General features: G+C 38.2%; 1 protein-coding gene across 3 annotated transcripts in view; it reads right to left on the bottom strand.

Annotated features, from left to right (window-relative positions):
- Positions 1 to 21,505, bottom strand: part of EDA2R (ectodysplasin A2 receptor) — a 75,734-nt gene extending 54,229 nt beyond the window's left edge. Inside the window, exons 1-3 of one of the 3 annotated variants that reach the window (XM_074359174.1) lie at positions 21,274 to 21,472; positions 12,343 to 12,467; positions 7,768 to 7,864 (exon numbers count right to left, since the gene is read on the bottom strand). In XM_074359174.1, coding sequence (XP_074215275.1) covers positions 7,768 to 7,864; positions 12,343 to 12,347 — 102 coding nt within the window. In that variant the 5' untranslated portion in view covers positions 12,348 to 12,467; positions 21,274 to 21,472. Of the gene's footprint in view, positions 1 to 7,767; positions 7,865 to 12,342; positions 12,468 to 21,273 lie in introns of all 3 variants that reach the window. The other 2 variants (XM_074359176.1, XM_010973650.3) reach the window with 2 other exon arrangements.
- Between the last annotated feature and the right edge of the window lie 2,548 nt (positions 21,506 to 24,053).

The raw sequence follows: 24,053 nt of genomic DNA, 5'->3' as shown, positions 1-24,053 counted from the left end.
CGACAGTCTTCCCAAAGTGCCTGTTTAATTCTTTCAGTGTTGAGTATGCTCTTGCTGTCTTCATTATTCTAAGATATAGACTTTAGATGAAAAATGTCTGAGAAATACTTCTCCTAGTTACTTGAATGTGACCTCAACAGGTTTCCAATCTGTGTACTTTCCCTTTGATATGGGATGTGACACTCAGGAAAGGTCCTTTCTGGTACCAAGGGACAAAAGGTCACTGAATCCAGGAAAAAACCTGATTCCTAGTCAGTGATGCTTTCAGAGAAAGATCTTAATCAAAAGGAGAAAATAAAAATTAATAAACAGAAATCTCATTTTAAATAGAGTTGGGAGGCCAGAAAGGGGAGATCTTAAACCTTAGCATTCAATATCAATTGCAGACCTAACAGGAAGACTATATATATATATATATATACACACACACACACACACACACACACATATTTACATCTCCAACAGGAAGAAGGTTAATACTTTACTATCTAGAAATAGGAAGGAAGTATTTCTCCAGGTCTGGCAACAGACTAGTCAGTGAAAGACTGACACAACTCGGCCAATGAAAAGCCACTACACTTCAAACTTCCTCCAATGGACATATTGTTTATAACAGCCCATCCCAACTACCCCTTCTTCTCTATGAAAGAACATTTCTTTCTTTTTTCTCCAGACTTCCCTGTGGTTCACCATAGCTTTTATATACTGAATTGTATTTATTTTGCTGTTCCTGAATATAAAACAATTTTGCTTATAAAATAATTGTTTGTTTTATTGTTTCAGGTCAAAAGACCTTAGCTAATACCTTATAGCCTAACTTGCAAAAACCTCTTCCACTAAAACTCAGCTCTCTGCTGGATACCAGGGATTTGACAGACCACATGGAGCATTAATCCTGGCCATTCTGTTTAAAATTTGGGTTTATGGGGAAGGCAAAGGGCTTCTTAGAGCCTCTGCTACCTTAGATGAAGCACTGGAATAGTGATGGATGCCATATCTGTTCTAGAGGGTGAACTTAGGATCAAAGTAATAGAAAATACAGTGTAGTGAAATACTGCTGTTTCCAGGGTGAAGGAGGCTTAGCTTTAAATCTCATCTCTACCACTGACCAAATCATGTGACCTCAGGCAAGTCACTGGGCCTGAATTTCTTGTCAATTAAATCAGAGATAATGTTACCTAACTCATAGGTTTTTTATGATTAAATGAGCTGAGCAAATAAACAAAAGGAGCAGCTTGAATCAATGGGGAAAAGCTGGCCTTCTTAATATGTCATTTTGAATAAGCATATAGCTATGTGATAAACAGTAAAATTTGATCCATATCTCACAATACATACCGGAATTAATTCCAAATGGATCAAAGATTTTAAATATAAAAAATGAAGACCTGCAAGTATTGAAAGAAAGCATAAGTGAAACACTCTTTAATCTAGGAATTCAGAAATATTTTTAACTGTAATTCAAAGTCCAGAAGCAATAATGGAAAGATATATGAATTTAATTTACTCACATAAAATTTTTTAAAAAGTGTTTCAGGGTAAAAGATTCATAAGTAAAATCAAAAGACAAGTGACAAACTAGGGAAAAATATACATCTTATATAACAAACTAAAGATTAATATCCTTAATATATAGAACTGGTAAAAATAAGAAAACCACAATCCTGCAGAAAACTAAACATACACTTCACAAAAAAAGAAATAAATGGTTCTTACCCAGATGAAAAATGTTCCACCTCACTTACAGGAATGAGGGAAGTGAAAAATAAAACTATGTTGAAATACCATTTTTTTACCTATTAGATTGAAAAAAAATCCAACAATTTGACAACATGGCCTGTTGGTAGGCTGTTGGGAAATAAGCATATTAATGGTGGTGATGCAAATGGCACAGCCCATATGGAGGAGAATTAGGCATTCCAACATCTGTTTCATCTAAGCTAGAATTTGTTGAGAATCAACCATGTGTCAGGCATGACTCTTTATTTTATTCATCACTTCAGAAAAAATATATTTATTGAGCAACTACTATGTGTCAGGATGTTATCTTGGATGTTGTGATTAAACTGAATCAATCAGACAAAAAGTCTTGCCCTCATGGCCTTATTTTTTGTTTATTCTCCACAAAATTCTGTAAGGTGTGCATTATTCATCTATGTTTCACAAATAAGCAGACTTGGAATCATAATGGTGTGTCACAGCAAGTGACTCATCCTGGGAAGCCTCTTCACTGTGGCCCTGAAACTCCACATCTACAACCAAAGGCACCAGGCTGTAGTGGGTACAAGGGGGATCCCAAAACAACAAGTATCCAGTCCAAGAAGCCTCTTTATTCTGTGGGTTGGAGACTCTTCTCCCCCATCTAAAGACAGGTTGCCACAGTGCACTGCAATGATATCCTACCACAAGCAGTGGTCTTGCCTGGGAAGTGCTCTTTCTCCCCACAGTTCGGAAACTTCCTTCCTCCAATCTAGATGTACCAGTGACCTGACCCAGGGAAATTTCTTTCACCCCTCAAGCAGCACCAGGACCGAGTAGTGAGACCCACAGCAGCACCAGATAAATACAGACAAAAATTACAACCACAAAGACCCTGAAAATTAAATTGTCATTAGATTCACACTAACAAAAGTAGGCTAGGACCTATGAGATAAACCTACACAGGTGACTGCCTGCTAAAATAAAATATTTAAATAAGACCCTGAGCCTCCTAATATAATTTACAAATTGTTCAAAATATGAAAAAAAAATCTCCTGCCATAGCAAGAACCAGGAAAATACAACATGAATAAGAAAAAGCAATCAATTGAGACCAATGCTTAGATGAAACAGATGTTGGAATGATCTGACAAGAATTTTAAGGCAGATATCACAAATTATCTTGAAACAAAAGAAAAAAATTAGAAAATCTCAACAAATAAATAGGAATTATAAAAATTTGTAATTTTAGACAAATTATAAGAATAAAAATAGAAATAAAAATCTCACTGTATAAGCTCAATAGTAGAGAAGAGATGACAAACGACATAACTTGAGAACAGAAAAATAGAATGTATGAAATCTGAACAACAGGGAGAAAATAGACTGAAAATAAAGTGAAAAAGCCTCATGGACCTGTAGGACAGTAATGAAGGATCAGACAATTGTGTCAACAGAGTTTCATGAAAACAAAAGGAAATATGTGTCTGAAAATATTTTCAAAGAGATAAAAATTAAATATGTCAGAAATTTGGCAAAAGACCTACAGATTCAAGAGAATGAGTGATTACTAAATAGAATAAATTCAAAGAAAAGTACAGAAATACAGATTATAATGAAATTTATGAAAACTAAATACAAAGAGAAATAGCTATATCTTGTAAGTAGCTATAAATAAATGAGTTACCTAAAGACAATACCAATAGGAATGATAATGGGTTTATATCTGAAAGCCATGGAGACCTGGAGGAAGTGGTCAATATTTTTCAAGTGCTGAAAGAAAAGAATTGTCACAATTGCAAATTCTATATCTAGTGAAACATTTTTTCAGGAATTAAGGGAAAATAAAGACATTCTAAGGCAAAGGAAAACTAAAAGAATTTGTTACTAGTAGGTCTACCCTTAAAGAATGGCTAAAGGGGAATCTTCAAACAGACAGTAAATTTCAAACAGGAAATTATAAAATGATAGAGGAAGGAATTTTGAAGTATTAGGAAGGAAAAAGAAGAACATTGGAAGAACAAAAATATGGGTATATACAATAAACTGTCCTCATGAGATTTATAAATCATGTTTAATGATTAAAGGAAAAAAATCACAAAATTATCTGATACTCAAAGCAATGATATTTGAAAGTGGGGAAAATAATCTAAGTAGAAATAATGCTTTCATACTGTACTCAAAATGGAAAGATGTTGATGCCAGTGGAGAATGTTAAGCTACATCTGCATACTGTAACACCCAGAATGACTTCGAGGAAAACTATACAAAAATACTACAAATAAATCAAGATGTAATCCTAAAAAAAAGTCCAACTGACCCACAGGAAAGCAAGAAAAGACAAACGGAAGAACAAGAAACAGAAAAAAATAAAATAAAATGACAGACTTTATGTCTAACATATCAATAATTACCTTAAATATAAATGGTCTAAAGACACCAATTAAAAGCAGAGATTGTCATAACATTATCCAATTTTCCATGATAATAATTTCTTGACTATAAATGGATGATACTTTTCTTAAGAAGTTAAAAAGGAAGAAATTATCATGAAAAAATTATATTGAAAAGTTTCTTTCCTAATGATGAAGCAGAGAAACTTCTTTCAAATGATCAAAATATTTTGCTACTAATCAGTTTTATAACCAGAAAAACACTGATCTTCTTAATTAATTTTACTAAGCTAGCACTGCTCTGATATAAATTTTGATGCTGATAATGCTATGAGTATTTATTTATTATAAATAAAATGTTAATTTATAAAACAGAAGAAGGCATTTAACCCCAAATCACAATAAAAATGGCTTATCATGAGGATGCAAGATATTTTAATTTTTGGTACTTATTAATATATGTCATCCAATTAATATCAGAGAGAAAATATATGAAATAGTCAAGGGATGAAGATGAAATAAAATTCAAAATCATTTCTGATTTTTTAAAATATTACACACTATATAAAACAGTTAAAAAATACTCCATATTCTACTATGTTTGTCTACTCAGGTGCCTTACATGAGTAAAGAATAAACAATAAACAATGAATAGAACAGGAAAACAAGCAATCAGAAACAGTTCACAAAATTGGAAATAGACAAAACATAAAAAAGGTGATATCTTCCCCTATCAAATAGGAAAAAAAAAGTAAATAAATTATCATAAAGTCCTCACAAAATTGTAATTTAATGTTATAAACAAAGACATAAAATAATAGATAATAGAAACATGAATTATTTATGGGTGGTAAGGCTTCTGAGATATAAGAATCCCATGCACTGTTAAAAGTGAATGTAATTGTAATAAAAATTAGTAAAAAAAAGTTCACAAATGCTAATATATTACAGGAATATTAAAATTGTATACTTTTTTAGCTTGATAATTATACTTATAAAAATATGTCCCAAGGATATAGTGCTGATTTTCTCTAAAGATTTACAGTGGTGTTTACAATTCACATGAGTGAACTTTGAAACTAAATTAAAAAAAACTTATAAAAACAAGACTGTTTCAGATGTTGTTAGCTGCTTATCCAAAAATCATTGTCCATTTTCTTTCTTACTAACATAATACTGATTTTATCCTGGGTGGCAAGGTGACCAGCCTCAAAACTTGATTCTTGATTGATCTTAGTCAGTTATGACAATCCCATTCTTGTTTGACAGGTACTCATATCCTAGCATTCCTTGGCAGTTTAGAGATACTTATAATACCCAGTTCGGCCCCTAAGATATAAAGGGAAATCTGCAGGGGAGCTTCTAGGTAAAAGAACTTCTTCCCTGATAAAAATTAAGCTACTTTGTCCCTGCCCCTTCTTCCTGACTATGATGTGAAGATGTAATGCTTTGAGTTATGGCATGCAAGAGGCCATAAGCATGAGGACAAAATAGCAAGATGCCCAAGATGTAGGATAAAAAAAGCCTAGGGTCCTTAACAACATTGCTGATCTGCGCAATCAACCACAAGTCTCTCTGCCTCCAGACTTCATTACATAAATAAATGTGTTTATGGTTCAAGTCATTGTTAAGTCTTATGTTACTTTTAACTTAGTACACCCTAATTGAGTCAGAGATTAACTACTTTGCCCACAGCAAAGCTGGGAGTCAAACCCATGTGTATTTGGCTCATGTTTATTTTTACCAAACCATTGTGACTTTGAACAAGTCACATATCCTCTTTGAGTCTTAGTTTCATCATATAAAATGGGGCTTACAATATTTTCTTGGTGGAACTGAAAGCCGAATGAGATAATGCACATGAAAGCTCTTTACAAAGTACAGAATGCTATACAAGTACAGGCTGTTTATATATAAAGCTGTTGCAGGAGCACAATATTGTAATTCATTCATTTTCTCTGAGCTTTCTAGTGGTGCCAAAATAAACAGCAACTAGAGCGGTGTTTAGACAAATGTACATTTCATCATGGGCCACTTTTTGAGAGTTTGGTTAACAGTAGTTTGACAGAAAGACCTATTTTTCTCCCTTGGAGAAGCTCAGGTTTGTAAATATGGATTATTTTAAAGGTAAAGGCCATGTACATGGCAGGAACATTTCTAAGATATTGTTCTTATGGGAGTGCAGAGACTTGATCATGAAAATCAATGTGATATTTAAAATAGATATTTTTCCCAAGCCAAGCAGCTTATTCTAGTGGGTGCATCCTAACATCCAGCCTGATCTGATCTCTGATGAACTTTTTAGTCTTGGGATCCTTTATTAACTATGTGGGCACCCCACTGTTGTACAGAATATTACATGTAAAGAGTTAAAATTTTAGTGCTTGCTTGTTGATATCCCTGGGCCTCAGCCTCTTCATTTGTGAAATTGGGAGGTAGGAAGGAGGTGGGATAAATAACTGCAGTATTTTCTTTCAGTCAGACGATTGTGTCGCTCTCCTACCTAAAACCCTCCAAAGTGTTCCTGGTGCATTTAGGAAAAAATGAAAATTTCTCATCGTAAACTTCAAGACTCCCCATGATTTGACCCATACCTCCCTCTGTGAACTCATTATGTACCACTCTGCCCTCACTCTCCAATCATCAGCTATGCTTACCTTCTTATTCCTTGAATGTGCTTTGCTCATTCCTACCTTGGAACTCTGCACTAGCATCCTCTCCCCAGAAGGCACCTCCTTAGAGAGGCCTTCCCATGCTACCTGATATAAGTAGCCACCCAGTCACCTTGTATCAGATCACTGGAATTTAATTCTTGTCATACCTCTATATATAAATTCTTCATTTGTCTATGTATGTATCTCACTCATTGTTTGCTTCACTAATTAAAAGGTAGGTTCATGAGGGCAAAGATTTTTGTTTTGCCATAGCCACAGTGCCTACAACCAGGTCTGCCACTTTGTAGGTGTTCAATAAGTGATTGCTAAATTGATGAACAGCTGCATAAAATAAGATGTAAATTTGGGGAAAAAATCTGCTGGCTGTCTTCTCCCAGCCTTTGTGGCCCCAGTTGCACCCTAAATTTAACACCACCTCCAGGCTCTGGGACTAATAGGGACCTGAAACAGGAACAATTAATAAGTTCCAGCTTTGCAAACCAGGGCTGAGTATAAAATGCCTGCCTTGTGGGTTGTTTTGTTCTGACCCTTATTGCTAATTGGGATTCTAGACCCTCCCTAGTTGTGCATCCGTTAATGCTCTCTTGCACAGCTTCTTCAGTGGCCCAGTCCCTCTAGGGCAGAGGCTACATTTCAGCCTTCTCAGTTCTTCTCTCTTTCCCATTCCCAAGACTTGGTACCTGACTGCTGAACCCCAAATGGGTGGGCCCTATTTTATTTGACAATGTCTCTAATACCAAACAGTTTTCTTAAGTCTCTGCATTTCACATCTCTTGATATACCCTATTATCTCGTGGAAACTTCCCATGACCATGATGCTGCCAGATTGACTTCTTAATGGAGCTGTGACTGCTATCGTCATAATTTTTGGATTCCGTGTTTTGTCTGCTAAACTGGATTAGCCACAAATGGGGCTGACTGTCCTAATCCTGGACCCTCTCGGTTTCCAGACAGATTCTTAAGATGTGACAGAAATAAGTGTCCTGACCAGGCAGACTTACCTTGGAGAGCTCTTGTCCAGGCCCACACAATTGGCAAGTAACACACCGTCCCCATTGGTCCCAGTATTCATTTTCTTGGCAATCCATGATGGGAAGGCTGTGGGTATAGAACATAAAAACTAGGGAGCTAATGGAAAGGGATTGCAAAGTAAGCAGTGGCTTCCATGTCACTTGGTTTATGGGTCCTCTTAATCTAGTCTCTGGTTCTGGGTTATAGAGATTGAGGAAGCCAACCCAAAACTGCTGGTTCATATATAGCACTGATCATGTGCCAGGATCACTTAGATGGTTTATGTGTAATAATTCATTCAATCATTAAAACAATTGCATCAAAAATTATTATTAGCCCAATTTTTGCATATAAGAAAAATGAGACCCAGAGTCCAAGGAATTCACCAAAGTTCACACAGTTAGTGGCTGTACCACTTGCTTAACTGGAAAGAGAATGATAATACAAGGAACTGGCTTCTGTCTAGGGGGTAGAGAATAACCACAGTCTCTCACATGTGACCAGCTATTAACAGTTTAGAAAGCACTTTCACACCCATTATATTTGATCCACACAACATCCATGTGAGGTAAGTAATATAGAGATTATCATCATTCTTTTGTGGATGAGAAAGCTAAAGCATGGTTCTCCTTTGCCAAAACTTTCTTAAGTACCTTTGAGGACAACTAGCTACAATTGCTTCTTTCCTTGGAAGAGTGGGAGGAGAGGAGGGTGACCTAGCATGAAGAAATGTGATGATGCACTAAGGTGTAGAGAAGGGGAAACACTACTCAGATAATAGTCCTCGTAATACAGATGGCATAGGGCAGTGGTACTAGCATTTGGTCTGAGAGTTAGGAGATATGGGTTCTATCCTGTCTATAGGCAAACCAAGCATCCAGGACTTGCTTAGGACTGAGAAGCCTCCTCAGGATATAGGATTTTCAGTGTTAAAACTGGGACAGCCTCAGGCAAACTGGGATGGTTGGTCAACTTATTTGGCTCTTCTTCTTTCTAACCTATGAGCTTGGAAGAGTCACTTTATCTTTTCTGGCCTCAGTTACTTAATCTGAAAAATGGGGACAGTATGTTCCTTATCCATATTATACAGCTCTTGGGAGGGTTAAACGAGCTAAGGTCTACCAAATCATTTTAAAGGATTAGAAAAGCTATACAAAATATGACAGAGTTAAGGATGCAAAGAGACAGTTTTCTACAAAAATGAATTTTAATGTAAGTAACTGATATATATGGGGCTTGCACTACTCAAAAAGAAGGCAGAGTAAGATTATTTTTCTCACTCCTTAACCTCACACCGAGGTGAACTTCAGGTGGCTTCTCAAAGTACAGAAAGTCCTAAGTGTCTGTTTCCAGTCAGAAGAGAGAAGAATGTGTATATGTACCTCAAGAGATCATCACTCCTCCCCTCAAAAGTCCCCAGTAGCAATAGGGTAAGTCATCCTGGGTGACATCCTTGCTTGAATGCACCTTTCCCCACCATCAACTGGGCCATTCTTTCCCATTTGTTCATTCAAATGAAAGTAGGTTACAAAATCAATTTTTGCACAAGCTGAAGATGCCCCTGATGCTGTTTTGATTACTGGTCCGTAATGTCAGCCTCAGTAGGCATGTTCCCCTCCCTACCCACCCTTCTCATTAAGGACAAAAACTAGCAGTGTCCTCATAGCCCTGATGACAAGGGAATTAAATGTCATGGGCACAGGGCCAGCATACTGGTCTGGACAACTCCCCTGTATCCTTTCCTAGCCCACAAAAACAGAAAAGTATTGGCAGGAGCCAAAGAGCAGCCTTGCCCTTGAGATAAGATCCTGATATAGGCATCTGAAATCTCCATGGCAGCTGGTTCTTGCCTTTGGGTGTATGAGACACCCTATTCTGTTTGGTATCCAGAGCCCCTTCCATCTAATAAATGTCATGTGACATGAATCTTAACATGTCCTTCTAACCTTGCTTTGAAACTCATGTCTATGTGAGGTAGTCTTATTGCCAAATCCCCATATAAGTCCTCAGGGGATGAACACAGGACTTTTTTTTCTTCTCTCTTTTGTCAAACTGTTTATCTAAAACACACAAATTAAATTGTCTTTTATTATAAGTTTAACAAGTTACCTTTTTTTAAAGAGAAGAAAACCACATAGAATTTGGTCTGTTCTGCAGAAATCAGGTTATATGGGTAAAGTTGTCTAATAATGGTTAAATGTAATTATCCAGGGACAAACTCAGACCTTATGCCAAATTCTTCCCTCTGTTCAGCAGTGTCCTGTGGCACATGTAACTGGCTTTTTATTTTAAGAGAAGGTGAGAGAATAGTTAGGTTTTGAGAAAATCAGAGCTCTCTGAGGTGTCCTATAACTGCGGCTAGATACATTTTTAAAGTATCACAGAAGATGTGTCTGAATCCTCCAAACTGCCGCAATATAGACAGGCTTATAAAATTTTGACCTATGTATATACTCAAACACTATCCAGATAAAGATACAGAACTTTTGCATTGCCTCATCAGGCTCTTTCATGTCCTTTCCCAGTCAATGCCACTCCCTTCTCCCAAGTAATTTCTATTTTGGCCTCTATCACCATTATTAGTTTTACCAGTCCTTGAACTTCATAAAAATTGGGTTCACATAAGACCAGTCTCCTGTTTCTGATTTTCTTTGCTCAATGTAATGTCTGTGAGATTTATCCATTATGTTGTGTGTACCAACTTTCATTCCTTACCATTGCTGTGTAGTATACCATTGTATGGACATGCTACTGTTTATTTATACCTTTTTTTTTTTGGTTAATGGACATTGGGCTGTTTCTAATTTGTGGCCATTATAATAAAGTTGCTATCCTATGGTCAACTGATTTTCCAAAAGAGTGCCAAGAAAATTAAATGGGAAAGGAACAGGCTTTTCAAAAAAAGGTGTTGTGACAACTAGGTATCCACATGAAAAAGAATCAAATCATTCCCTTACCTCAAACCATATATGAAATTAACTCAAAATGGACTAAAGACCTAAATGAATGATATAAAACTCTTAAAAGAGTTTTTTTTAATAAGAAAACAAAATTTTATGATAAAAATTCTTTCTTATAAGAAAAATGTAGGTGTAAATCTTCAGGAACTTGGATTAGACAATGGTTTCTTAGATATAACACCAGAAAGAAAGCAACAAAATGGAAAAAAATAGATAAATTGTACTTAATCAAAATTTAAACTCTTGTGCTTCAAGGATGCTATCGAGAAAATAAAAAGATAACCCACATAATGAGGGAAAAAAACTGTAAATACTGAGATCTGATAAGATATATATAGAACATAAAGAGAAATCTTACAACTCAACAATAAAAAGAAAAATAATCTACTTAAAATGGGCAAAGAATTTGAATATGCATTGCTCCAAGAAAATATAAAAATGGACAAGGACATGAAAAGATACTCAACATCATTATCAATTAGAGGAATGCAAATCAAAATCACCATGAAATCCCACTTCACACTTACTAGGGTGGGTGTAATTTAAAAAAGGGGACAATTAAATGTTGACAAGGATGTGGCTAAATTGGTACCCTTGTATATTTCTGGTGGGAAAGGAAAGTGGTATAGTCTGAAAATGGCTTTGCAGTTCCTCAAAATGTTAAACATAAAGTTACTATGTGACCTAGCATTTCCAATCTTAGGTAATATACCCTCCAAAACTGAAAATGTACATCCACACAAAAATTTGTACATTAATGTTCCTAATAGCATTATTCATAAAATCCAAAATAGTAGAAACAACTAAAATGTACATAAACTGATAAATAGATAAACAAAATGTGGTCTATCCACACAACTAAATGTTATTCTGACAGAAAAAGAAATGAAGTACTTGATACATACTACAGCATGGATGTACCTTGAAAACATCACGCTAAGTGAAAGAAGTCACACAAAAGGAAAAATATTACATGATTCCATTTATATGAAATGTCCAGAATGGGCAATTAATAGAGATAGAAAGTAGGCCAGTAGTTGTCAGGGGCTGGGGGAAGGAGAGAATGGGAAATAACTACCCACTGGGTGTGAGTTTCACTTTGGGGTGATGAAATGGTCTGGAACTAGATAGTAATGATGGTTGTACAATTTGGTGAATATGCTAAAAAACAGCAAATTGTACACTTTAAAAAAGGTGAATTTTGTGGTATGTGAATTATGTTTCAATTTTTTAAAAAGCTGGTTCTTCAATTTTTTATTTAACACTGTGATACCCTGTATCATTCTAATAGATATTGCCTAAGCTATTCTCCAAATTAAAATTTTAAAAGGCTACTATGAATATTCTTATATATGCCTCCAAATGTGAATTTTTCACCCAAATTTATCTAGTAAGTGCTGATTGGGTTTAACCAGGGGAGCTGACAAATGGCATGATGACTAGAATGTCTCCTTATTTTGTCTGTCTCTGTCATGTTGCTGCTCACCCTGTCCATCCCCCTGTCCTGATTACCTCCCTGAAAAATAACCTAGAAGAATAAAAATGCAAGTTGACAGCGAAAAGGAGAAACAATGAGTCTTACATTAATTATAAGCCCCACATTACCTCATTTTTCCCTGAAAAATTGATGTTGGCCAAGTTTCTGCTGAATGTTAGGTACTCAAACTGCTGCCAGTGCAGCTGCCTCTGGCTGTAGCTTGCGATTGCTGCTCTTCTCAACTTGCACATGCCTGTGGGGTGAAACATGCTCTCTCAATCTAGGATGGGTAGGCAGAACAGGATGATAGGTCTAAATTAAGAACTCAGGACTTCATGGAAGATATTTGTTTTGCCTGGGCAGTGCAGGAGGTGTGGGATTAAAGAGGATGAGGAAGACAGCAGCTGGTCCATGCCCTACCCAGTCCTCTCCTTATGAGCCTACCATGTCATCCACATACAGAGGACTGGCAAAAATCAAAGCAGTTGCTCAGCCTGGCCATGAGAACACTACTTTCTTTGAAAATCAAGCTTCTAATCTGTGCAATGCCCTCATCATTTTCAGATCTTTGGCCTATAATCCAGATGTTGCTTTATCAATTTGGTGCTGTCTCTCAGCCTTCTCTTTCCTGGCCTGGTCCAGAGCCACTCCTATCCCAGCTTTCTCTTGCCCATAACCTGCTTCCAAACCATTAAGCATCGTATCTTTCTCCTGCCCCGGTATTTGTGAATTTTGCATTCCTCAGTATGGTGAGAGGTCCCAGGCCCAACTCTACCATCAGAAGCATGTTCCTCCCTAGTGCCGGACTCATGGTCCCCAGTCGTACCATTGAAGGTGTGGCCAATTTCTTTGACTAGTGGTTCTCAGTCTAGGATACACCTTGGGAGCTTCAAGAAACACTTATACTTGGGGCTCATTCCTGAGATTCTGCTGTATTTGGAATTTTTAAAATTCACCAGGTGATTCTTTTGTGCTGCCAACTTTGAAAATCACTGTTTTAAGGGGTCTTTTTGGCTCTTCTCTGTTTTGCCAGAATACAAGATGTAGTCAGAAAAAAGTTTTTTCTGTTCCCCCACATTCAGAGGGAACTTGGAGAGGAAGTAACCTGGGGCCTTCCCAATTTTTTTTTTCTGGAAAGAATGTGCAATAGAGTTAAAAGGGCTGAAGATGGAGTGGTTCTTTTAAAACATGTTAGATCATGTTACTTCCGACCTCAAAATCCATCAATGGCTCTCCACCACACTCAATAAAACTAAAGTCCTTATAATGGCCAATGAGGCCACAGATGATCAGCCTACCTCCCCATTACCTCTTTGCCCCATGATCTACTACTCTTCCTCTATACTCTTAAGTACAGTCATGCCATCCCACTTGTTATTCCTTGAACTGACCTCGAATGCTTCCACCTTAAGGCCTTCATAGTCATTGTTCCCTTGGTTAAGCATGTTTTTCACCACATACCACATGGCTACCCTCCTTTTCTTCAGTTGTTTGATCTTATAACATCTTCTTAGCGAGGCTTCTCTGACCACTCTTTTAAAACTGCAACTTCCCTCCATATTCCTCCATATTTCCTACCCCCTTTTCCTGTTTCATTGTCCTCAACAGCCCTTATGACCACCTGACATACTTTATATCTTACTTATTTATTGCCTGTTTCTCCCCCAACCAGAATGTAAGCACCATGAGATCATGATCCTTTTGTGTTCACTACTTCATCCCCCATGCTTAGAACAGTGCCTGGCACATAGTAGGCACTAAATAAATATTTGTTGGATGAGTGAATGGTAAACATCTACAGAATAATGGTAATAATCTTCACAGTTTGAAAGGATTTCACATCAGTTAGCTCACAATTTCCTTCCAATAACCCTGGGAGTAAGTCATGGATTATTATTACCAATTAATAGATTAAAAACTAGAGGCTCAAAAAGAAAAAAATAATACCTTTAAATGTATTTAACTAGTAAGAAATAAAGCCAGAACTCACAAGTAATTTAAGACCCATGAGTTTGGCATGCTTTCCAAGGCAGTATTGAATTCTAAAATAGGGAATGGAAGTTCTCCCAGGCTGTCACTTAAATTTAATATTATATCAATAATATTTTAGGTTGGCAAAAAGGTATTTTCTAAACATTAATCTGTTCTTTAAAGAATGGCTAGACAGGGTTCCTGCTCAAGCCCTAGAAGATAAGGGCCAGGACAAAGATGGTAGCAACAGGAACAAAAATGAAGTGATGGTGGGAGACATAGCTCTTACAAAGAAAGTCAATAGGACCTTATAATTATATAGACATGAGAGCCAAGAGAAAGACATGAGTCAGAGAAGATTCTGAGGGTTTCTACCTAGAAAACCAGGAGAACCTCAGGGTCATAGAGAGTGTGAAATGGGACTTGCTTGTTAGAAAAAAAGAATTCACTCAATTTTTCAAAGTAAGTATGGACAGATGGAAGAGAGAGAGGAACATGTCAGTGGTAGTGCTCAGCAGGCAATTAAAATAGGTAGAACATAGCTTGGGGAGAGAGATAGGTCAAGTGCATAAAAAAAACCTGATTCTGATGGATGCAAATCAGAATCATCTGGGGTACCTTAAAAATACCTATGTCCTATAACAAATAAATTAAAACTTCTGTGAGGTTGAGAACCATTGGCCTAGGTAAGTCATGGCAGAGGCTTGGTTGAGTAAAGAAAAATGCCAAGAATAAAACATTAAGGAACATCCATACATGAAGCTGGAAGAACAGCCAGAAGCAATCAAGAAGTGGCATCCAGGGAAGAAAGAATAGACCCTGGATGGGATAGTACAGGACAAAGTTTTCAGAAGTAAAAGGTGAACAACAGTGTCAGCTGTTGGTACAAGGAGGTGAAGGAGTATCAGGACTGGAGATGCAGTATTTTGTGGGTATGTGAACACAGTAAATTGCCTTTTAATGTTTGAGTATATTATAATAGGTGCATGGAATTGAAATAATTCAGATATCACAGGTGGTTGTTACAGTTTTTAGCAAGCTTCTCTTTCCATTTCCAAAGAGGCTGAAGAATTTCAACTTAGTGATAGCAATGTCTGGTCCAATAACGTCAGGATTAGTACAGTAACAGAAGAGAATGAAGGAAGCTGTGAAAAACTAAAGAAGCCACATCTATTTGCCTTGTACCACACATATTTACTTTACTCCAGTGTACAGAACAACAAATAATGCCTCAGCAAGAATAAAGATGCTGGGGTAGAAAAAGAAAAGAAAATTTTATTAATAGCAATTGTCACTGTACAGATAGAATTAATAACCAGCTGAACTTGACTATTTCAATTCAGCCAAAAGCAAATGTTAACCATGTGAGTTAAAATGTTTCCCTTTCAAAACATGTGGAAGCACATATATTCACAAGAAAAAAGCATGAACCTAAAAAGACAAACATAAATTAAAAGACTGCAAATTTACGAGGAGAAGACCTAAAAAATATATAAATATTTGGTTAGTGTCTGACAACTGCTGAAAAAAAATGTTAAAGGGAGGAGAGAAAAGAATTATGCAGCCAAGAATATAGTGATATAATTAATAAAAGAAATGGGATGAAATTAAGGCCAGAAATCTTTGGTCTGATTATGAGGGGGAAAATATCATTTTAATGATTGCTGAAATAGTCTTCCCAAGTGGGAGCAAAGGTACAGAAACTATTCTGGATGATGTTCAAGGGAAAGATGAGATAATGTATGTGTGAGTGCTCTGGAAACTCCAAACTGTGCTACACATGTGAAGGGTTGCTATGACTATTGTTTCTATTCCACCCAAATTTGGGGCGAAAAGGGCATTGGAGACAAGCCATAGGCCAGATGAACAACCAATACCCAAAGCCCCTGTTTTGTTCCATAGTGTTCCTAGCTAAAGTGAGTCATATTCATCTGCTGATCACCACAAGATACCATGAAATTATGGTACCACCAAAAATTAGTTACACTACCAGCAGTGCTGGGGAGTGGATATTCATTGGCTTCCCAAGGAGGATATACTTTTGGCTAAGTTCCTGCAGCTGAAAATTGGATTCACAGTATGATTTCTTTGCAGGGCTAGAAACTAGATAAAACTCAGTCAAATGCTCTTTTTTTCATTTCTTTCTTTTTCTTTTTCTTTTTTTTTTTGAGGAAATGTGCTTTTAATTGAAGTATAGTCAGTTTACAATGTTGTGTCAATTTCTGGTATACAGCATAATGTTTCAGTCATACATACAGTGTTTTTATTTCCTATTTTTATTAATGATTTTTTTGGTCTTGCCCCACATTCTCTCCACTCTGTCCAAGTTACCAAACAATCTGGAATAGCTATCTCTCTGAAGTTGTCAATAAGAACAGTGCCTTTTCTCCCACAACAATCTAAATTTTATCATGTGTACCATCCCTTCCTCATAGGCCATGGAATGAAATATTCTAAAGAAGCAGACATACAAACTGATGGCCATTTGCAAGTATATCTCAGGACTATTTATCTTTCCAATAGGAATTGGAGAATCCCACAGAATGAAGCCTGTCTGTACAGGATGAGATATTGATGCCAAAATATTTCCTACTTAAGAAAGGTGGTGGGGCAGCAGGGGAAAGGTGAAACTGATATAACAAGAAGCCTATGATCTCACATATAAATGCACATTTTATAAGACAGTTTTCAGAATCACACAATCTTAAAATTAGATGGGAGCTTAAAACTCATTTTAGTCCCATCTTTCTGTTGCCCAGAAATACTATCCATATCTACTTGAACTCCTTTAGTAACAGGCACTTCAGTACTCACAAGACAGCACAATGTATTATAGCTTATTTTTTCTCCTCTTTGGTAACTGGTTAAAACTTCAAACCATCAGCTAATTGAACACATACTGTCATGGAATTCCAAAAAGATTCTTCAAGACAATCTAACCTCATTCCTTTGATGATCCAGATGGGGAGACTGAGGCTCACAGAAGTGATAGAATTTCCCCAAAGTCATGTAGTTGGTTAGTGGCAGAGCTGGGACTAGAATCCAAGTGTTCATTTTCAGGGCCCAGTGGCTTGTCTATTTCCCATAATTAAAGAGAGGGGTGGGCCCAGGTTTAGGACTGACTGATTACTCAGTAGGTATATTACCAAGACTCTACCTTCTCTTCCCCACTACACACACTCCCAGAGCCTAATCTTGGCTCCTTTTACCCTCAAAGGAATATTTTTAAAGGGTGAGTTGGGTCAAGGAGAAGTGGCTCATGGAAAGGAAGTGATGCTGCCCACTCCCTTTGGCTTATCCACAAGGGTAACTAACAACCTCTTGGAAGTGAAGATATTTTACTCTTTGGTTCTACCATATATGTTACATGACAATTTATTTCTGAGACTGCCATGATATCTTTTGGGGTACTTAAATGATATCATACCTGTAGTCACATTGACATGGGAAGCATGAATTTCTGGTCACTCAAAAAACACCTGACAAATACCTTCTATGTCAGGCATTCTGTTAGGACTTAGTGATGACAGGAAAATCCAGAGGTAAATGAAGTATCTTCTCTACCTTTAGGAAATCATAGTCTTGTGAGGAACATAGAAAACATATACAGTTAACTCTAATCCAAGACAAACTATAGTCATCCTTTTATCTCCCATGAACACAGAATAATAATTCTTTCTATTTTACAGACTGATTGTGAAACTGGTTCACATCCCTCTGTTAAGTGTCCAAGGGAGAAATGATGGATGGAGCTAGTCTCCAGAAAGAAAACAGAGAAAAATAGGTTCTGCTTCAATATCAATGATCAGCTCTGAAGAATGTCTCCAAAAGATGCCTTAATCTATGTAGGAGGCATTCAAGTGGAGTAGGCCAAGAAGATATCTAAATAAGGGTTTTGTGGCCTACCTTGGGTCCTCAGGTAGAGGTATTGCTTACCTCCCCTCTGGGACTAGGGACTTTTGTCCCCCTTAAAGAGCTTCTTTAAATGAGGACCTTCAAAGAAGGAATAATTAGTAAAGATCATTAGAGAATAAATTCTTCTCTTGTCTCCTTCTGCCAAAGTTGGCCTAATTTCCCAGCCTATATCTTAAACTCAAATAGCTGTGGACAAAATGAAAAAAAAAAACATTTACCATAGAGTATGAAAAATCTGGGTTCCAGTTTTGGTTCAGACACTTACTAACTAAATGATCCCTGGCAAGTTTCATTTTTGGGGGGCCTGCCTATTTGGCCACTTGCACAATTAAGACAAGAAGACCTAGAATTTCCTTAGTTGGGGTGAGGAGTCAGGGGGATGATGGATTTGAAAGTACTCGGCACATAGTGGGTACTTAAGAAATAATAAATTACAAAGGAACTCCTCACATTCACCCATCCTGTTCTTTTTTCAGTGTTTCCCATCACTTTGATGGTACCACCATCACCCCAATTTATATAGCTCAAAACCTGAGTCTTATTTGATTTGACACCATACTGTATGAGGAATGATGGAAGAGCTGGGCTGTTTGACCTGGGAATGGTAGATGCAGAGGTATCTGGTATTTGGTCTTCAGATTTCTAAGGAACTATCATGGAAGAGAACAAGCAGACTACTCTGAGTGTCCCCACGGAGAATGACTAGAACCCCTGGAAGCCATGGGGATACTGAGTTCAGCTTAATGAAAGAAGAACTTTTGAAGAGGTAAGGCTTTATATGAAGGGAATGGACTCCCTCAGAGATCAGTAAGTACATACCCTTTGAAAGGATTCAGGCAGAGACTAGCCAGAATTTTACAAGGTGAATTCAATTGGGGTGAAAGAAAATTATGATTCATGAAAACCTACTATGTGCCAGATATTGTGCTAGATACTTTGCAGGAATTATTTATTTTAATCCTCCCAAAAAAACTATGACATGGATACTAATCTCCCTCCAAACTGAGGATTGGAGAAGTTCAATATTTCTCACTGGGCTTAGAGGAATGATGCTTTGCTGTATCAAACTGGTTGGCACTAAGTGCAGTAGTACCTCATTCTTTGTGTAAACACACACACACACACACACACACACACACTCCCCACACATATTTCTAAATACCCTATGAATATCATACTGATCTTGATGGGGAATGGTGGATAAATAATATGCTTAGGATCACAAACAGCAGGTAAGTAGCAGACCCAGGACTTGAACAAGCTGTGTCTAACTCAGGAAGTAGATATCCTTTCTACAGAAGTACATGGAATTGGGATTGGAATATACAACCTTTTTAAAGTCTAAACTAATCCCAAGAGATACTGATTCTCTCATCCCTCTTTTTCCAGTCTCATATAAATCATCAACTTCTAAGTTCTACAGATTCAACTTTTGTGATGTCTTGTTAAACTCATTTCCTCTTTTCTATTCCCATGGCCAACACCTCAGTTCCAGGGTATCATTCCCTCTCTGCATCTGGTTTATCCACCTCTCATGTTTTCTTATTCCAATTCAGTGAACTCATGTTTGCCAGATTATTCTTCTTGAAACACATATTTGGCTTTTTCCTTTAGGTTAAAAACTTTCAAAGGCTGGCTTTCCACCATATGCCAAATCAAACAGAAAAGTCTAGCATCCAAAATTCTTCCATAGTTTGCCACCAATCTACCATGGCAACTTGAACTTCCACTTTTTCCCTAATTTGTACTCTAAAATCCAGTTCAGCCAGTGTTCTTTTCACATGCCTCGAGCTTCCCTGCCTCCAAACAGTTGTTCCTGTTTTTCTCTCTGCTTAGACTGCCTTCTCTCCTATCTCCACCTGTTGAAATCCTAGCTGTGCGTCATGGTCCATCTTAAATAATAGTAATAGTTAACATTTATTGAGTTCTTATTTTGGTCCAGCCACTGTGCTAAGTGTGTACTAGAATTTTACATGGATTTTCTAGTTTAATCCTCATAAAAACTTGATAAAATAAACTATTATTATCCCCATTTTAACCTAGTTTAAACCTGAATTCAGAGAGTAGGAAGTAATTCTGCTTGTCCAATGTCATACAAGTTAATAAATGGTAGGGAAGGGATTTAAACTCAAATAGTCTGGCTCTGGAGCCCTGAAAGGAATTACAATGTCAAAAAACAATTAAAAAAAAACCTTTCTGCTTTTTCCTTGGCTCAACTTGATGTGATCCTTACTTGACAACATAGAAGCATTCTGACTGAACTTTTAAGCTATCTTGTGTTATATTTCTTTGTTCTTATACCCATGATGAGATCTTCAGGTCCCAATGGGCACATCCACAGTCTTAGCCAACTGTCTGTCTCATGCAGTAGTGGCACAGAATAGGTGCTCAGTAAGTCTGTTATGTTGAATTGAAGGCATGTTGGGGTGACGGAGGAGATAGGAGAGTCATGAGGGAAAGATTCCTCCCACTCTTCTGTCTTAGCCACCCTGCATGACATAACACTGGCCAATGCTGCCAACACCTGTCCAAATCAGATTTTGCAGTCTCTGCTTCCCTAGCCCGGTTTCTGGCGAGTCTCTTCTTGTCCCCCAGTTCTCACAGCTGACTTGGCCTTGGCCAGTGTTTGGAGTAAGGCAGGATCAAAATATCACTGTCCTGGGCTCAGTTTCCAGGAGTGAGGGATCAAGTGAAACCCAGCCGGGTGGGTGAGGGTGCAGACTGAAAGCCCCCAAATAGAGCCTGAAAGCTCTTTATACAAGCCCTAACTTGCCCAGGGGCCACGTGGGTAGTCCAGAGGCTCAACTTCCCTCAGGATGCTTCACAAACTTGATCCAACCCCTCCCTCCCCTAAGCTCCTTAAACCTCCTTCTCTTCCTTATCTCACAACCCCAGATACTCAGGGTGGTTGGACATGTCCAGGCATGTTCCCAGAGGCCATCTGGGTCCAGTAAAAGCCTACCTCAGGAAAAATGGCTCACCAGGGTATTAGGTCAGGTCCCTGGCACCTTAGACAGTACACCCTGGATACAGATGGATGGGCAGACAGACAGCCACAGAAAACCTTTCTAGCCATTCTGACTTTGTAGCACCTTAACAGTGTCATCCTAACCTGATCTATGTCCCACAGGTCTAAGACACTTTGCCATGTTAGAGGGTATTTCCGCACTTACCCTATAAATGGATGTATGTTGCTCCAGCAAAGGAATTCCTGGACAAATGTACCTCAGCACAGGCCAGACATCCCACCAAGCCCGCACCTCTCAGCCCCCAGCCTGCATACCACACTCACAATAGATGAAATCCGTTGCAATCAAAGATCTGCTCTGATTCATTTCACATCCACGTGTAGCAAAAACAGCCAGAACTCATTCTCCTTTTCTTTCAAGCTTTGCCTACTTCTCCACCCCCGTGAGGCAGCTATTGGACTACTCGAGTGTCTAGGCGTGGCTACACAAAGAAGCCCCACCCCTGAGAGGGACACAGGGTGGAGGGGTTGGGGAGGTGAGAGGAGGGGTTGGGGAAGGGTGGATAAACCAGGACCAAGCCACTTCTATAGAAGGAACTGAAAAGCTCTAGGGACTGAAGCAGGGTGAGAGGGAACGAAAGCAGGAGAGACTATGGAGCTGAAGTTAAGATCTGTGGTGCCAAGGGAGGATTTGAATCTTCATGGCAGGGTGTCATTTCCTCACATAAGCCTCACTCGCCCAGTCCTCTGGCACGCTGCACTCTGTTTATTCCCTTATTGGCACTGAATTATAATCTGTAATAATTTAATTAGTTAATTTGCTTATTTGTTTTATGTCTGTACTTTTCCTTCCACTAACTGGTAAGCATAATGAGCTAATAGTTAATAACTAACACTTATAGAACACTTGCTATCTGCCAGGCACTATTCTCAATATTTTACATATATTAACTAATTTTTAACTCTTATAACTAGCCTTCCTTATTCATAATTTAGAGATAAGAAAACTGAGGCATAGACTGACTTGCCCTGTGTTAACTAGTGAGTGACAGGGCTGGGAAGGAGTCTGGTACACGGCAGCAGGAATAAACAAATTAATGAGAAGACCAAGTATAAAGGACAAAATGGGAGAGGTCAGAAGAACTCTGAATTTGTTGCACTTGAGTAGTTAAAGAACTCCACAGCTGAAAAAATGTGAGCTGGGAGCAAGAGGACCCTTTAACCTGGGGGTACTCTCCCATCTGATACAACCATGCTGCCTTTATTATTTTTTTTTAAAGTCCTTTCCAGCTGAGATGGGAAACATCCTTCAGGGTCAGGATTAGGGGCCTTTCAACAACCCCAGCCAGCTTCAAGAGCTCACTCAACCTTTGTGCTCTCAGATAAACTTTTCTAACTCATTTGATTGTGCTCAGCAAACTAAATGCAAGGCCACTGGCATGAGTGAACTGAATTGGAAGGACATTTGCTGGTGCGTTGGCTAGTAGACAGCATTATCAGAATTCTTCTTTGAAGAGAAGATGAGAAGAAACAACATTTACTGAACATTTATAAATCATGCAAATGTGCCCCTTAATAGCGTACAACAGTCCTATGAGATAAGGATTACTACCCTTATCTTATGAATGGGGCATTCATCTTATGACTGAGATGAAGAGGCTCCTTGTATTCCATGATGCTTCCTGGAGGAGAAGAGGAAGCCTGAGATAAAGGTAATATCAGGGAAACTTCAGGGTCCACAGGCTGTTGGTTTATTATTTGGAAAATGACCTTAAGCTGCAAATATGAAACTACTGCTCTCCACCATAACTAGTTCAATAAAAATATAATAGTGGCTTATTATCACCGAGCACTTGCAAGGCACTGTTTCAAGTGTTTTATATGGACTGATTTATCTCATCACAAAAAGCCTATGAAGCCCAAAACGTTAAAATCATCCTTGTCTCTTCTTTTTCTACAATTCATCAGCATAAGAATCAGATCTGCCTTCAAAATATGCTATGAATTCCACAACTTTTTAGCACATTATTGCAAATGCTTTGTTGCAAGCCACCATCACCTTCCACCTGGACTATTGCCATAGCTTCCAATGGGCCTCCGTGCTCTTGTCCTTGCTCCACTCCAGTCATTTCTCAGTGCAGCAGCCAGAGTGATCCTCTGAAAATGTAATTCAGCCCATTTTCCAAACCATTCCAATGACTGACTTCTTATTCAGAGTAAAAGCCAAAGTCTTTAACAATGGTCTGCAATAGTCTACATTATGTCCTACTCCATCTCACTCCAGTACCCTACTCCTTTATTGCTAATCTTGTCTCCTACAACTGCTCCCTGACCACCATATCCACACCACACTGACTTTCTTGATGTTTTTTCCAACACTCAAATCACACTCTACACTCAGTCTTTGCACTTACTGTTCCCTCAACCTAGGAAACTCTTCCCCCAGATATCTGCATGGTTTCTTCCTTCACTTCCTCCAGGTCTCTGCTCAAATTTCACTTTCCCAGAGACTTTCCTAAACACTATATCTGATGTAGGATAATAAGATTGTCAGGGCATTTTGGACTTTTCCCCTGCACCAGCTCTAAGGACAGAGGTGCAATGTAGGGGTTGGTAGAGTTAAGGCTCTCAGCTCCACCCTCTATGGGAGAGCCATTCTGGCCCGATATACCTGGGCAGTAGAATTGAGGTTGGCCAGCTCATTTCTTGGGGGTTCTCTCCATTCCCTCCTCTTAACATGGGCAAGACTCACTTTATGAATTCAAACCAAGTAATCCCAGGTAAAGAGTTTCTTTGATTACACTCCACTACTGGGATCAGCCTGCTCTAACATCAGGATAGACAGGGCCAGCCTCCCCTCTGCCTATCTATGGGGCCAGAGATGTTCTTCTGGGGCCCAGTGAGCAATTCAGGTCTCCCTGATGCCACCCCTGACTCTCTCTCAGAGGTTATCTAGGGTCATTCAGGGGAATATTGGCCTTGGCT

Source organism: Camelus bactrianus, chromosome X (assembly GCF_048773025.1).
Source record: "Camelus bactrianus isolate YW-2024 breed Bactrian camel chromosome X, ASM4877302v1, whole genome shotgun sequence".
Lineage (NCBI taxonomy): Eukaryota > Metazoa > Chordata > Mammalia > Artiodactyla > Camelidae > Camelus > Camelus bactrianus.
Note: the sequence above shows the minus strand (reverse complement) of the source record. Positions and strands in the feature narration are given on the sequence as shown.